General features: G+C 47.2%; 1 protein-coding gene across 1 annotated transcript in view; it reads right to left on the bottom strand.

Annotated features, from left to right (window-relative positions):
• Positions 1–17,055, bottom strand: part of Efcab8 (EF-hand calcium binding domain 8) — a 69,969-nt gene that overhangs the window by 16,343 nt on the left and 36,571 nt on the right. The window contains exons 19-23 of the mRNA XM_021154642.1: positions 14,012–14,216; positions 11,808–11,987; positions 10,466–10,612; positions 3,463–3,681; positions 2,788–2,946 (exon numbers count right to left, since the gene is read on the bottom strand). Of these exons, the coding sequence (XP_021010301.1) occupies positions 2,788–2,946; positions 3,463–3,681; positions 10,466–10,612; positions 11,808–11,987; positions 14,012–14,216 (910 nt within the window). The remainder of the gene's footprint in view (positions 1–2,787; positions 2,947–3,462; positions 3,682–10,465; positions 10,613–11,807; positions 11,988–14,011; positions 14,217–17,055) is intronic.

The following is a 17,055-nucleotide window of genomic DNA, read 5'->3' as shown; positions in this document are numbered from 1 at the left end:
GCTCCTGCTTCCTGACCTGCTTGAGTTCCAGTCCTGACTTCCTTTGGTGATGAACAGCAACATGGAAGTGTAAGCCAAATAAGCCCTTTCCTCCCCACTTGCTTCTTGGTCATGATGTTTGTGCAGGAATAGAAACCCTGACTAAGACAAAGACCAATAATAAAATGTATGCTTAAAATAGCCAGAATATAATAAAAAATATGTTTATTTCCCAAGAGTAAATTTCAAGTGTCTTATCACAAAATTAAGCAAGCATAGGATGACTATGTTAATCAACATGATTGACATTCTCCTTTGTAAACACACATTACACTGTACCATATAAATGTGCATTATTTTGATTTTTCAGATAAAATAATATATTAATAAATGTTTAAGGGAAAAGACTATTTGATGATGATCAAGTTGTACAGAACACGATCTCTTAAATGTCTCGCCATAAAGCCAAGGCCACATGGGTGTGAGCATGCTGACATTCACAGACTTGGTTCTATTCTCAAACCCGGTGCCAGCAGCTCCACAGGCTTAGACATGAGCACTGGCACCTCCACTCCATGCACTCTGCAAAGTAACTCCACTCCTCAGAGCCTCTGAAGACAGCGAGGGTGCGCAGCACTCGCTGCGGCCAGTAAGCAAGCAGGCAGGCAATAAATATCACTATGGCGTGGTTATGTTAGCATCGGATATTCCTCGTGTACTGCACCTATGCGTGGCCAATTCCCAGCATACATGGGGATGTTGCAATTTCTTCATGATAAAACTAGTCTGAGTGTAACACAAAGAGTCAAAAGGCACATAGGTAGCTAGTGTGCAGTGCAAACCTGCAATCCCAGAACTCGGAGGCTGAGGCAGGAGGATGGTGACTTTGAGGCCAGCCTGGGCTACATAGCTAAACCTGTCTCAGAATATGTATGGTTGCAAGATGATTAACAAAACTGCAAACATATGGGACCTTTGGACCTTGTGCCCCACCTGCAGGAATGTATCCCTCAGACATACTAACACACGTGAGAAATAGTGCTCACTTCTAAGATTCACTTCTAAAATTAAAACAATTTTCCCCTTGAAAGGGACTTTGTTAACAGCCTGTGACGTACTATACAGATCTGGAAAGATTTCTAAAATGCATAATGGAATGAGAAAAGCAAGGGGGGGATTGGTGTGTGTGCTGCCACACCTTTTAGTAAAAATAAGAGGGAAATAACTGTCTACATGCACACTCTTGTAACTCAATATCAGAATAACCAGAAATCAGCAACAGTGACTGCTTCAGGGACAAATTATTTCACAAGCGAACATGACTCTCTATACTGCCTGGGCACCTTCAAAATTTCCACTTATGTATAATGCACCCATAAAAAGTTACCTATATAACACATACAATGTGCACGCTTTGGGGTCAGACTTGACTTAATTGTCTGAGGAGTCCATGATTCTGTACGGAGTGGATGTGACCAGGTGCCTACTGCTCTGTGTATGAAACCCACGGATGATTCCAGCCCGGGTTGCTGTGTGTGTGAATTGTTTCCAGTGTGGAGCCGTTGTAAATGGGAATTCTCTCAGCGTTCTTCCTATGTCTTACATGAACTTCTAGGTGTCAGCCTACAGTGGGACTACCAGGTTGAAGGGCATGCATGATCAGGTAGGTAGCTATTGTCAAATAATCCCCCAAAGTGACTGGACGAATGTCAAGGCCTGCCTGCAATAGCTAGTTCACTTGGGCTTGTGTCCCTGCAGACTCTGGCTTGTGTCGTCTTGGTTTTAGTCATCCTAGTGAGGACGTAGTGACATCACTGTGCGGGGGTGGGGGTGGGAATGTGGAGGGCAACCTTGTCACTACATCACTGTGGGGGGGAATGTGGAGGGCAACCTTGTCACTACATCACTGGGGGGGGGGGGTGTGGAGGGCAATCCTATGAAGGATAAAGTAGGATGGAGAGCAAGGCGCCACAGGCTCCTACAAGTTCTCAGAGACCTGATCTGCCATACAGGACATTAGATCTAAGATGGCGCTTGGAACACTGGTGAGACAGTGAAAAGGAACCTCGGCCTGGGCGGTGGCTGATTCCCCACCACCACCACCACCCCCCCCATCTTCACAGAAGTCCTAACAGGTGACATGCTCCCTCCAGCTCCTTCTGAGTTACCTCATCAGACAGGGCTTTCATTGGAGCACGGTGATAGTGTGGCAAAGATATGGTTGGTCAAGGATTTGGGGGCTTAGGGTTGGCTCAAACACTGTGCATACGCTTATGTGCTTAAGCAATAAACTCGATAGACCTGCACCCTGATGCTGGTCTCCAGAGGCGAGTTTCCTGGGATTCATCTTGTGACACTGTGGCCTCTCGCCGTGGCCTGTCCTCAGTCCTGTTCCCACAACTCAGTGGCTTCCATGGAAGTTCTTGTTAGTTCTTGGTAACTAAAGAAAAGAGGCTTGATTTCACGAGGCCCCCAAGCAAACAATAAGTCCTTTGGACCGTGTAAAAGTAGTGACTCCTCAAAAGAGTGTAAACTATTTCATTCTTAAGTTCATGACTCTAGGGCTCCTCCACGCGAAGATCACCATGCATGAAAGGGGACATCTGTGTGTGCGTGTGCAATGCACATCTGTGGGCAGGCCCTTGTCTCCTGTGGTAATAATGACATCTGACCAACAGATCTTTCCACATAGACCAGACATCACAAAGGGAGCACGGAGATCAATAATGCCCGTGGGAAGGCACAGTCCTGGTTCCTCTGTGTGCTCCAGAAGCACTTTCCCATGCCACCCTCCTGCCATCTTCCTACCTCCTTCTCCTCCTGTGGCAAGTGGTGCTCGGAGCGGACCTGGAGTTGCTTAGGAATTAAGAGCCGGAACTTATTCTCTGTGTCAACGGAGAGCGAGTTCCCACTGGATTGGGGCGGTTGCTGGCCAATAAAGTAGCAGTAATCCTTGATGTCCCAGATCTAGGTACAAAGTGTGAGTTAGTGGCCTAGCAGCCTCCTGGCCTCAACCCCAGAGCATGCTGGGAGTTCCTCCCACACTGTTCCTCTGAGCTTTGGGTGTGATTCCTTCTTACGCCTCTAAGGCAAGTAACTGCTCACTACAGACGGGCCGTAGGGGCTCCCAAGCCGGTAGCCTTGGCTAGCAGGTAGACTTAGATTGATGAGGCATCTCAGCTTCCATGTCTCACCACAGAGCACAAAACTGTCTATGAGACAGCTGTTCACAGATGACGAGACATGGCTGGCCGGCCGGCGTGAGAGTTGCACAGTAACAGAGATGGATAACAGCATCCATTTGGGGGAGGGGGTCTTAGAGGGACCATTTCAACAAGCCCCGGTTCGGGAGACTGGTAAGTAACTCCCTTGTCCCCACCACCTTCTCGAGTGAAATCGGTACCCAGGAGAGTAGGAGGCAGACAAGGACCACGTGCCTAACAGAGACGACCAAAAGCCTGGCTGGTGCCCATCCTTTCTCACCTTGATATTTCCTTTACTGTCCCCCGTGAGGAGGATCCAGTCCTTCTCATCAGTGGCCATGGCACCCACAACACTCTCACCAACTTCACTGTCCACAGAGAACTTTCCCAGCAGCCCTCCGTTCCCATGGATGGACCAGGCGTAGATGAAACCGTCAATAGAGCTGCTCAGCAAGGCAGCCGTGTGTGGCAGGCGGGGCCTGGTCTGCAGAAAAAGGATCTGCAGGAGAAAGGTCGGCCTGACTCAGCAGGGGGTTCCACTGTTCCATGTCGCTAACAGACCCAGAAGACGCATCACATCCAGTGGATGCCCCAGTCTCCTTCCTTCCTGGGAGGAACTGAAGGACTGAAGGACCGAAGGACGGCGTGCTGGCCTGGGAGCTATCTGAAGGCAGGGGATGTGTCTTTTTGTACCCTCAGGAACTACAGTGGCTCCTGATACCACAGTTTATGACCAGCAGATGTTTGTTGGGAAAGAGACACACATAAGTTTGCCTCATTCATCTCAAGTTTCCCAAGTCCTGTTACTCTCTCAGTGTGGCGTGGAGAGTACCTCATTCTCTCTTAAACGTATTTATGGCAGAATGTCCATGTGCATATTGGAGGATAACATGATGGAGTCGGGTGTCTCCTTCCACCTTTACTTGGGATCCTGGGAATGAATTCAAGTTGTCAGGCTAGCATGGGGCAAGCACATTTACCCACTGAGCCATCTCACCAGCCTGGGACATTGAGCTTTTTGTCTTACCTCAGAAACTAGCAATATTTTCTTATTATAGTGGAAACTTATATCAAGTCATCTAGGGAGAAATGTAATTAAGAATTAGTTTCTAACCAGGAGTGGGGGTGTACTCCTTTAATCCCAGCACTCAGGAAGCAGAATTTTACAGATTTCTGTGAATTTGAGGCCAGCCTGGTCTACAGCGTGAGTTCTAGGACATCCAGAACTACATACTAAGACCCTGTCTCAAAAACCAACAACAACGAAAAAAATTTCTAAAAGAAGGCAATTACTATGTTCCAATCTGGCCTTTTTATCAAAAGTATTTTATTTATCTTTTTGACAATATCATACATGTGTACAATGTATTTTGGTCATAGTCACACACACCCCAATTTGCCTTTCTTATGCTCCTCCCACTCCTCCTCCTCTTCTACTTCCCAACACACCTGCCTCCTCCCACTTTTACATCTTTCTTATTTAAGATAAGAAGCCACTGAAGTCAGATGTGATAGCACATGCTCTCAGGAGGCAGAGGCAGGCAGATCTCTGTGAGTTCAAGGCCAGCATGATCTACCGTAGTGAATTCCAGTCCATTCAGGGCTATATAGAGAAAAGAGGAGGAGGGAGAAGAAAGAGAGGATGAGGAGAAGGAGGAGGAAAGAAGGAGAAATAGGGGGTTGGAAGAAAGAACTAACCCATTGAGTTGGACTGGGGTTGCTTGCACGTTATTTGAGGCCAGTTCCCAAACTCTTGAGTATCATGATTATCATGGAAGTCCTAAACAAGATGACCCTCCTTCCATTGACGCAGGTGCCAGGATCAAAACAAACAGAAATCCATTGGACGCTGAATCTGAGGCTGAATTCTATCCAACATTTAAGGAAGTGGCAATACCAGTCCTTCTGAAACTTGACAGCAGAGGGAGGAGGAAGAAGAGCAGGAAGAGGAAGAGGAGCGGGAGGAAGAGGAGGGAGAAGAAGAGGCAGGAATGTTTCCAAGTGCACTCAATGGAACCAGTATTACACGAGACAAAAACTTCAAGAGGAAACCACACCCAGATAGCCTTGGTGAACACTGACCTCTGCTTCAGGTTCCTGCAATGGCATCCCTTGGAGTATGACCTGAGAGTTGTAAGTCGGGATAAACCGTCCCTCCCCCTCCCTCCCTCTCCTCCCCAGGTTGCTTTTGGTCCTGATGTTTTATCACAGCAATAGAGAAGTAACTAAGACCGTTGGGCACCACTGGGCTATCTCTGGCAGGATTCTTTCTGCTTAGGATAGCCTCGGCTGTCCGTGATCTTTTGTGTTTACACGTGAATCTTAGGATTATTTTTCTAGTTCTGCGATGAATGCACTGGAATTATTATGTCGATTGTATTGGATCTGTAGGTTCCATGTAGTAAGTAGCACAACCACTTTCACACAATATTAATTCTGCAAACCCAAGAGCATAGATGGTCTTCCCGTCGTCATTTAATGTCTTGTTCATTTCTTCTTCTCAGTGTCTTAAGGTTTTCATTGTCCAAGTCTCTCACCTCCTTGGTTAAATATATACCTAGGTCATTTTTGAAGCTAGTGTAAATGAGGTATTTTTTTTCTTACTTTCTTTCTCAGGAAAGTTGTTATTGGAAAGAGAGAGGGACAGGGAGAGACAGAGAGAGTTACTGGAAATAGTTTTCAGTTTTACTTATGTATGTGAGTCTGGGCGCACGCTTGCCACAGCGCACACGTGGAGGTCAGAGGACTGCTTTCTAAAGTTGGTTCTCCTTCCATGCTAGACCTGGGTGCTACCTTGGGTTGTCAGGTTTGCGTGGCGAGTGCTTTTATCCAGTAAGTCGTCTCGTCAATTGACTACTGAGTTTTCAGTGTTGATTTTTTTTTTCCTCCTGAAACTTTATTCAAATTATCAGATCTATACGTTGTCTGTAACTGCTCTTAACAATCAAGGTAACTGGCTGAATGTTTCCAGATGAAAGAAAAAAGAAAAAATTTAAAGTTTACACAAGTTCAGGGTTGGAGTGCTGACTCAGCAGGCGAGAGCACTGGCTGCTCTTCCAGAGGATCCGGGTTCAATTCCCAGAACTCACATGGCAGCACAAATTCGGCAGCAACTCCAGTTCCGAGGGATCTGACACCCTCACCCAGACATAACAACAACACACAGAAAAATAAAAATAAATAAATAATTTTAAAAAACAAAATTTATGCAAGTTCTAAAGGTCTAAGGAAGGGATTTGAGGTATGTGAAAAATGAGATTTAAAGACTATATATGATATTAAGACTTCAAAGTTTTAACATCGATCAGCAGATTTCTGCTAAAGTATTGATCTAACCTTGGAAAAGCACTTGCTACTATTATCATAGTCACAGGCACTAACATTTTTAATTTCCTTTGGTTGTTTTCTAAATATAAGCTTAAAGTACTTCTCATTGTGCTGAAAATACGTCTGTCCAATCAATCTATATATCTAAATATATAGATATATCTCTTTTGGTAAACTTGAGAAAAAGTCATGCCAACTAACTTGAAGGGAGTCGAGACTTGGATCCATCTGTCATAGGTCACACAGACTCGAAAATCCATTGCCTGATAAATGTTCCTTTAAGTCGACAGCTTAAGCTTTCCCACCTACTGCCTACTCCTGGTGGTAGGCTCTTCCTTCCTTCCATTGGTCTTGGTACCTACCCCCCCCCCCACGCCATCCCTCACCGGCTACCAGAATCATAGGACTGGAAGTTTCAAGTGTACACCCAAGATAAAGATTCCTCCCACCAAGCCGGGCGTGGTGGCACATGCCTTTAATCCCAGCACTCGGGAGGCAGAGGCAGGAGGATTTCTGCGTTCGAGGCCAGCCTGGTCTACAAAGTGAGTTCCAGGACAGCCAGGGCTACACAGAGAAACCCTGTCTAGGGAAAACAAAACAAAAAAAAAAAAAAAAAGGGAAGGATTGATGAGGTCTTCTCAGTCCCTGAGAGAGCCAGCAAGTGGAATTCTTCTACTGTAAATGTTTGTAAAAAGCATTTTTAANAAAAAAAAAAAAAAAAAAAAGATTTCCCCCTAAGCTCCTTAACTTTACCTTTGTCCCTTGTCTATATCTGTCCCAGCAGATTTCCACTCAGCTGACAGACACCATCCAGGAGTCAGCTGTGGCCCTGCAAACAGCTCCACCATGACCTGTACCTCACCATCCCCAAGTGGTCCTGGAGAACTGGCAAAGCCCTGGACTTGCTGAAAGCCAGCAGTGTGTGAAAGAGGACTGGTTTTCAAACCACGGCCTGCAGGGGCGGCTCCGACGCTCTTCTTTGGTCTCCCGTGGGCCCCTAGCTTTCACGCCCTTCCAGACACTGACCCACATTCCAACCTTCCTTCACACTGATCACCACATCGACTTCCCCAGCTGAAAAGCGGCTTTGGAAGAGACTGCATCGTTCCTTATCCTCAACAAGAGGCCAGAATGGTGGGTCTCACAGGCTGTCCAAACATCCGGAAACGAGCTTACCCTGGACTACAGAATTTCCAGTGTGCAGATAAAAGCCTCCTCAGCAGCTTGTGAAACAAGTTCCCATCTGCCCAAAAGGAGTCCTTTCCTTTCCCTCTGGCCAAAGGGACATATGGCTACCTGTGGCTCCTTCCAGCATATCCAAGGCCATGCCGGCCTCCAGGCTCCCTCGGGCATCACAGAGCTAGTGATACATTTCTAAGTACACACAGCATCCCAGCATCCTCACATCCTCCTCTGCCCTATAATCCCTGCAGCACACAGGGGTCCCGCCCACAGCCGCTCATCCTTCTTACATAGGCTGTTCTCACTCTGTGGAGGTCTGAGTGCTTGGCCACAGGGAGTGGCACTATTAGGAGGTGTGGCCTTATCAGAGGGGGTTGTGGCCTTGTTGGAGGAAGTGTGTCATTGCATAGGTAGGCTTTGAGGTCCTCTGCTCAGGCTTGGCCAGGTGTTGAAGAGACCTTCCTCCTGGCTGCCTGCAAAAGACAGTCTCTTGTTGCTGCTTTTGGATCAAGATGTAGAACTCTCAGCTCTTCCAGCACCACATCTGCCTGGATGCTGCCATGCTTCCCGCCATGATGATAATGGACCAAACCTCTGCAAACTGTAAGCCAGCCCTAATTAAATGTTTTCTTTACCGTAGTTATCTTGGTCATGGAGTTTCTTTACAGCAATAAAACGTTAAGACATTATGCTCTCTACCTATCTGTCTGTCCTATATCTATATCTATTTCTATATCTATATCTATATCATCTCCTACCTACTCTCTTATTCTCTTACTCTTTGTGGCATGTTCTATTCTCTATCTCTTGCTATGTTGCTCTCTCCACTACTCTCTCCTAGCCTCTTGTTTCCCTAGCCCTGGCCACGTCCAGTCTGTTCTGAACTCTCCCTCTGGTTGTTCTTTCTCTCATATCTACAACCTCAGTCATATCACAGGGGGCAGAGATTTTATAACACTGAACTATCAGACCTGGTGTGCAACTCTCTTAAAATATGACTCTCAAAGTATATTACGCCTTAGATAGAAACAAAACAAAAACCTCGGTCAGTCCCCACACAAAACTAGTAAAAGTAGCCAGGCATGGTGGCACACGCCTTTAATCCCAGCACTGGGGAGGCAGAGGCAGGCGGATTTCTGAGTTCGAGGCCAGCCTGGTCTACAAAGTGAGTTCCAGGACAGCTATACAGAGAAACCCTGTTTCAAAACATAAAAAAATAAAAAAACTAGTAAAAGGAATGAAGACAATAAAAATGTGAGTTCTGACGGGCGTGGTGGCGCGTGCCTTTAATCCCGGGATTAAAGCACTCGGAAGGCAGAGGCAGGAGGATTTCTGAGTTCGAGGCCAGCCTGGTCTACAAAGTGAGTTCCAGGACAGCCAGAGCTACAGAGAAACCCTGTTTCAAAGAAAAAAGAAAAAGAAAAAAAAACTAAAAGAAAAAAAAGTGAGTTCTGACAGAAAAGGCTGTCCACTGAATACTGCTATTTTTTTAAATTAACACTGGGTCACAATTTCAAATGCGTAGCTTGGTTTTGAAACCAAGACCATGCCTTTGTGTATATGCAGCACACAAACATAGAAAAGAATTTCAAAGAAAGGAAGCCCGGCATGCCTGTGTTATTTTTTTGACAACACGGGATTTTTTTTTTTAGGTTTACTTTTTATTTATGTATGTACATGACATGCATATGAATGTGGGTACGATAAGAGGATGTCGGAAAGGACTCAGTATCATCCACACCACAAAGGTGTCTCGCTTCTGAATTGGGGAAAAACTGAGGCCTCCTTCCCATCCCTCACTGCCAGCACCGTGAGGGCAGAACCGCCAGAGGGGAGAGTGCGCAGGCCTGTGGCAATGTGCCAAGAATTGTGGGCCAAGCTAGGGCCCAGCACCAGATGTGCACAGCTGGCAGTGAGGGTGTGTGCAGCCAGAAGGCTGGCTTTGGGCAGGACCAGGCAGGATGCATATGATTAAGAGGCATGGATAATCAACACTATTCCTGTTGTACTCTGGCTCTGATCCCTCAAGCCCCTCAAACCCCAACACAGTCCTCCCCGTTGTAGGAGGAGATGCTCTGTCGGCATTGAGCTCCCAGGCTCCCTCAGTCCGATGCACTCTTCTGGCCTTCATGCTTGTGCACATATAAACATGCAGACAAGCTATACACAGTAATAAAAAAATTAAATTATATTCAGCTTTTTTAAGTCTCATGAATCAGAGCTGGGAGTGTGGTTCAGTGGGCAAAGTGTCTATTAGCATGCATGAAACACTGGTGCGATCCTCAGCGCTGCATGCCAAGCGTGGTGGCAAACACCTTTAACCCCAACACTTTGAGAGACAGGAGCAGGAGGAGCTGAAGTTCAGGATCATCCCCAGCTATCGAGAGTTCAATGCCAGCCTGGTATGTGGGTATCTCCATTAGGGTTTCTGCTGCTGTGATAAACCACTGTGACTTTGGGCTAATTTCAGCTTACATCATAGCTAGGATGCGAGTCTTCAGAAACGGGAAGAGCACCATAGTGAGGGGTCCAGGCCAGAGAGGACAGGAACAGGAGGAAGAAATGAACCAACCCAACGTGCACCCCACTATAAAATACCATCCCACACAAAGAGGCCTTTCCAACAGTGGGTTCTCAAAGAGATACTTCTCTCCCAGCCCCACCCCTAGCCAGGCCCTAGCAAACTTCTCCAGAATTCCAAAACTTCACCAGGCCCCTGGCGCACCCCACCCTGCCCAGCCTGGCTGCCCATTCCCCAGCCGAGCACAGCTCACCTTCTCCACTGACACACTGGACTGCAACAGCAACTTCCTCCAGAGGTCTCCCTTTTTCTTTTGAGTGTCTTTATCAAATGCCAGTTTATTACCCGACTTACTGGCAAGCATTTTAGACAATCCAGGTTTGTGACTCCTGAAACGTTTCTAAAAATAAAAATAATTTTAAAAAAAATTAAAAAGGCCTCCCTGTAACCACATGGCCCTCCCTCCTACACACTACAGAGATCAGAGGTAGGGGACAAAGAGCAGTTAAAGAGATCCAGGGGCCAGTGAGGTATCTGGTTTGGCCTTATCCCACTCTGAGACTAGGAGATTTCCATTTTAAATGACCAGCAATTTTGAGCAATAGGGTAGAGACTTGAGTTACCTTTACGCTAGACCCTTCCTTTGTCCTGGAAATGAGGCTAGAGGCTAGAGGCTGGAGGCTAACAGCTGTTCCTCTCAAGACAGGAGTGCAGAGGCCTAAACTAATCCATCAAAGATGACCCAGTATCTAACAATAAAGTATATTCAACTCACAGCACCCAGAGGTGCCTGAATCTCACAGCGCCGTGACTGGTAAGCACAGCCCAGCGCATCTCAGAGGTATGCATCTCACAGCACAGCTTCATCTCAGCAGACCCTGCTAGAGCTGGCCAACACTGCCCCACACCTGGGACTGGGGAAGCTGGCGTCTTTCATTCAAGTCTCAGGCCTCAGGAATGAGAGTCAGACCTCGGCTGCAGAAGCAAGGGACTGCTTCCTCCATCCTTCTACCCCTGCGCTCTGAGTGTCTCCTGTCTCAGGATTGGGATAATGCCCTCCCTCCTACAAGCCCAAGGTCAGTCACCCTCCTTCAGCCCTTGCTCCCTTTCCACATCCTATAGAAAGCAAAGCTGACCAATCACGGGCCTGCAGGGCTCCGTGGTGAAGACCATCTTCCTGCGCTTGCCCTTCTGCGCTGTGGCTTAGCCTCTGCAAAGGTGCCAGCTGGTTCTCCTACAGCTCACTCCGGGGCCAAGGCCAGGGCCAGGAGGCTTAAGAACTGAAACCATAGTCCATGACCTAACATCCGATTTAGGCATCTAGAATTCTGCTCCCTGTAGATTCCATTCATAAGCTTTTAAGTCTCAGACCTGGGCGGGAGATGGTCTAGGAAGGGACTATCCCTAAGTTTGAATGAGCAGAGTGGGATAAGCTACAGTAGGGTCAAAACAGAGAGCCACACTGACTCCTAACCCTTAACCCCTGCCACCCTGACCCCTGACCCCTGACTCCTGACCCCTGACTCCCTCCATGAAACATGCTCAGAACAAGTGAGCTGAACTATAGGCACAGGTGGGCTGGGCTCACTCCCTACCTCCTGAGCCATATTCCTCTGTTGCTCTGTGTCCTTCCAATGTTTCATCACGGGGGGAGCTGACATCAGTCTCCGCTTCCCAGTGGAGATAGCTGACTTCCAGGGCCTGTGTGCCCACTTTTGATCTTCATAGTCTAGATGGATTGAAGTCTTGGGTATGCATATCTCTTTATCTCTCACCTGTGCAGAGAGAGGGGACAGCTCCAGACCACAAGTGGGATGCTCAGAGCCTCCTCAAGTCCAGTGTTGCTATCACCAGCCTTACAGGGAACTCAGCATTGCTTCCCAGAAACATTATACCTTGAGAGGTCTCAGACCAAAGCTTATCAATACAGCCCTGGACCTCCCACTAATGCCCGCCGCAAGACAAAGCTCCTGAGAGAAACTGGGTCTTTCCATCTGAAACATACACAGTGGTTTCCAAATATTTGCTTAGTCACTTTTCATCTTGGGCAAGTCCACAATATAAAACAGATAAGACACCAAGCTGTTTGGGGGAGGGGGAGTGTAGTACCTATTAGGACCCCTGAGCTCTGCAGGAGCTACCACCCACCAGTGTACTGCAAAAAGGTGACCTCTACCCACTGGAGTAGGTGACCTCTAGTGCCACTCCAGCTATAGGCTGCTACAATGTATTAATATAAAGACTGGGCTACAATGTTGCCATTTAGAGACCTGCCAGTTTTCTACATCCCTATCAAGAGCCTGAGAGACTTGTGTGGCATTAGTGCTCAAGTGGGCAAGCTGTGGGTGGCACCTACTGCCAATCTGATGGGATTGGCAAGTGCCTAGAAGAAAAGTAAAGGCATCTCTGGGTGTCTGTGAAGGCTCTCAAGGAGGGCACAAAGGAGGAAAGACCAACCCTGAATGTGGGCCCAGCTGGAACAAAAGAAGAAGCCCATTTCTCTGGCACCCCTTTCTCTGCTTCTGGGTTGCCCTGATGTGAGCTACTCTGGCTGACCTGGTTCTCCTGTCATGGCAGACTGGGATGTCCAAAACCGTGAGCCAAGTTAAATCTTTTCTCCTTTTTAAGTTGCTCCTGTCAGATATTTTGTTACAACAATGAAAAGCTAACAGTGGGCCATCTTCAAGTAGGAAGTAATCTATTGAGAAGTACATTACCACTACCAGTCCCTGGAGTAGGAGTGCCATGGTCTAGATCTGCCCCTTCTTGGTTGTATGCCCTGAGAAAGATGTTTATCCTATTCGTGCCTCTGTTTCTCTTCTGACACATAAAGACACTCATAGTTTTGTGCACTGTGTATTCAGATGCTGATGCTCACATGCTCAGAGACCTGGTTGCAGTCTGGATGTTGCCATTGTCAAGTTTCTCCTGTCTCAATGCTGTGTATAAACTGTTCTCTATCACCTCTATTGGTTAATAAAGATCTGATCGGCCAACAGCTGGGCAGGAGAGAATAAGGTGGGACTTCTGATCCCAGGGAGAGGGTCTCTAAGGGAGACCAGAGAAAGAGCAATTTGCCATGAGGATTAACCATGAGGTTGCAATGAGAGAGTCACCATGAGAGGACAGGTGAAGCAGGGGCAGCCAGAGCAAGACTAAGATGGCAGGTAACACCACGTGGCTGGGAAGTAGACCAGGCTAGCATAACTCATAACTTGGGTTAGAATAACTCAGCATCTGCCCAGCTATAGTGCAAGAGGCTCATTAATAAATATACCAGGTCTCCAGAAATTTCTACCCATCAGTGTACCTTCAAAGAGGTGACCTCTACTCACTGGAGTAGATGACCTCTAGTGCCATTCCAACTATAGACTGTGACAATGTAGCAATTTAAAAAGACTGTGCTACAGTGTAGCCATGTAGAGACCGTACAAGTTTCCTACATCCCTATCATGAGCTTGGGAAACCTTGTGTAACATTAATGCTCAAGTGGGGAAGCTGTGGGTGAGACCTACAGCTTATTCCTACCATCATTTCAGAGCAAGAGCAGGTATAGAAAAACTATTTTTACGTTTGGCACCCAACCTGTGGCATATAATCCCGGCTCTGCCATCCACTCTCCTTGCTACCAACCCCCACCCCACCAGAGTACAAACTCCCCATCTCTCCCTCCATTCCCAGTGTGTTCTCTCTGCCCTCCTTGATTCTGACCTGCAGCCCAGACCAAAGCATGGAAGGAGACTCTTTAGAGTGAAAGGCACGTAGGTAACTAGTAAAAACCATGGTACCATGACTGTACCTTCTTTGGCTGTAAAGGCAAGGGGCTCTTGGAGGCATTGAAACTCAAGATAGGCTTTGTCGTGCTGATGCTCCAGAAAACAATGTCCCCATTGTAGGAAGAGGTCCCGAGGAACTGATTCTGATACTTGTCCATGCTCAGGATGTCATCTGTGTGGAAACTCTGCCAGTGGTAGCAGGAGAGCGCCTGTGTGATCTTTTGGAACCTGTGCACACGGCCAGAGGTAGAAGGGCCAAGAGCTCACAGGCTGCAATGCTCTTTGGAGGAAACCACAGCCTTTAGGATTCAGAAACTAACTCAGAGCAGTGCTATCTCGGGAGGTGCAGGGGTCGGGGGGAAGCTTGTTTAAAGGCCACCCCCACTGACATCCTAAGCATCCACTATGAGCCACATAAAGGCTCTGCTCTTGAGTTTTACAAATAATGAGTCTTAATTCAGCCCCTGACTTAAAGGTTCAGTTTTAAACAAGGGAAAGAGACAGATGTGACCAGGCCTCCTGTATATGTTGGTCCCTCTTCCTGGAATGTGGGTTCCACCCCAAGTGCTTCCCTGACACCCCTCCTGCTCATCCTCAGCTCATATCTCCCCCTGGGCCTCCCTGACTAAGCTGACCATACCCAAATCCTAACTAAGGTTTCTGTTCCTCACAGGAACCCCTGCTCTTTCCCCATAGCCATCAATATAATCTACTCGAATATATAATTAATATAATATAATATAATCAAGTCGTCCTACTATTTAATAGAATCTGAGTGTTTGTATACAGCCAAAATTCCTATGTCAGAACCTAATCCTCAGGTGAGGAATGGAGCCTTGGAGGTGGGGGTGGGAACATCTGGTCACGAGGACAGAATTCTCATGAACTGTATGATAAAGAGGCCAAAATAGATCCTTCACCCCTCCTCCGACACAGAGACTGCAGCACGATGATGATTCTTTTTGTTTGTTTGTTTGTTTGTTTGGTTTGGTTTTTCGAGACAGGGTTTCTCTGTATAGCCCTGGCTGTCCTGGAACTCTCTCTGTAGACCAGGTTGGCCTCGAACTCAGAAATCCGCCTGCCTCTGCCTCCTGAGTGCTGGGATTAAAGACGTGCACGACCACACCCAGCTGGTGATTCTTTATAAATGAGGAAAAGGCCCTCACAAGACTCCACGATGCCATAGCAGCCTAAGTGACTAAGATAGAAACTACACTGAGGAATGAAGTGCTCTTGTAACAGATATCTAAAACTGCGCAGGTGACTTTGAGGGAACAGGTAGACAGAAGCTGGAAGAATGCTGAGACACGTGCCAGGAAAGAGGAGAGCTATAGGGAAAACCCTAGTGGAGATATAGCTCAGTTGATAGAGTACTTGCCTAGCCCTGGGTTTGATCCCATGCACTGGGCATGGTGGTAAGGGCTGTAATCCCATCACCAGAGTGGTGAAAGCAAGATCAAACTCCAAAGTCATCATCACAGGGAGTTCAAGGCTAGCTTGGCTACAGAAGAGACAGAGAGGGGGAAAGGGGAAGAGAGAGAGACAGAGACAGAGACAGAGAGACAGAGACAGACAGAGAGAGACAGAGACAGAGAGAGACAGAGAGAATGAATTCCTCCAGTGCTGGAGAGGGAACCCAGGCAAAACATGCACTCTACCACTGTGTTATACTTCTAGCCCCATCTTTCTATTACCTACGTGATCCTTAGTTTCTGGTAACTATATGGATGGCAATGACCATTCTGATATCTCAAGTAGAAATGAGGAGCCTGCTGCTGGAAACTAGAGGCAGGCAGAGCTATCCTTGGTACAAAGTGACAAAGAACTTGTCTGGGTTATGTTTACATTCTAGTGCTTTGTGGCTAGCAGAGCCTGCAAGCCATGAGACCAGGTATTTGTTTGGCTGAGGGAAATAATTTTAAAACACAACTGTTGAGCAAAGGGCAAGAAAGTCCGGGATTGCTACACCGTGGCAGAGCATTAGCCTAGCACATACAGCGGTGCTTCATCCAGTAGCACCACAAAAGGATGGAGGGCAGAACGTAAGGTTTGAGACCTTTTCCTCTCAGCCTTTATGTATGGGAAGGAAAGATGAGCCTGTCAGGGTATGGTCCAGAAGGTTAGATGAGAATACTGTGGGTCAGCCACTTGACAGAAGCTGGGTCCAGTGTCCTGAGACCTGTGGTTCTCAACCTGTGGGTCACAACCCCTTTGGCAAACCTCTATCTCCAGCAATATTTTTTTTTTCAGTTTCCATCTGCCCTTTTAATGCTGGCAGATCCACCCCACAGCTGTTTATCTCCAGAAACATTTACACTATAATTCATAACTAGCAAAATTACACTTATGAAGTAGCAACAAACATAAGTTTATGGTTGGGGGTCACCACAACCTGAGGAACGTGTTAAAGGATCACAGCATTAGGAAGGTTGAGAATTGTTGCCTAAGACAATGCAAGCATGACTCTAAGATCAATTCAGACATTTGAACCAACTTTCCTGCTGCTAAAGAAAGGGTTTCAGAGAAACCAGGGTCACCGTATGTTAGACCTCAGCACCCCCTGCCCTCACCACCACACTTCCTCTCATCCCACACTGTGGTAGCATGCTCTTTGGCCATGCCATTCATAGCTCCTGAGGGCAACACACCAGCTATACCAACAGAGATAGGAAAGCTTGGCTGCTCCCATCATCTAGATTCCAGTGGGCAGAGTCATGGGGTCAGAACTACAGACCCAGGGAGCCACAGGACCCATGCAGGGAAGAGAACTATCCAACGGTGTCACCTGGACCTAGGACCACCACAAGGGCACAGCTTCCCAAAGCCAGGAAGCAGGTCGTCTGGAAGCTTACATGTCCAGCTCCTGCAAAACAGAGCCTCTACCTCAGGAGCCTTGTAGGCAGAGCTTCAAGAAAGAGGGTTGTTTTGGAGTTGTAAAATGACTCAGTGGATAAAGGTGCTTGCTGCCAATTGTGACATCCTGAGTTCAATCCCTGGTATCCACATGGTAGAAATAACAAACGGACTCCCACCATTATCCTCTGACCTCTTCATGTGTGCCATGGCA

This window comes from Mus caroli, chromosome 2, assembly GCF_900094665.2.
Source record: "Mus caroli chromosome 2, CAROLI_EIJ_v1.1, whole genome shotgun sequence".
Taxonomy (NCBI): Eukaryota; Metazoa; Chordata; class Mammalia; order Rodentia; family Muridae; genus Mus; species Mus caroli.
This window is presented reverse-complemented; position numbering and strand designations above follow the sequence as displayed.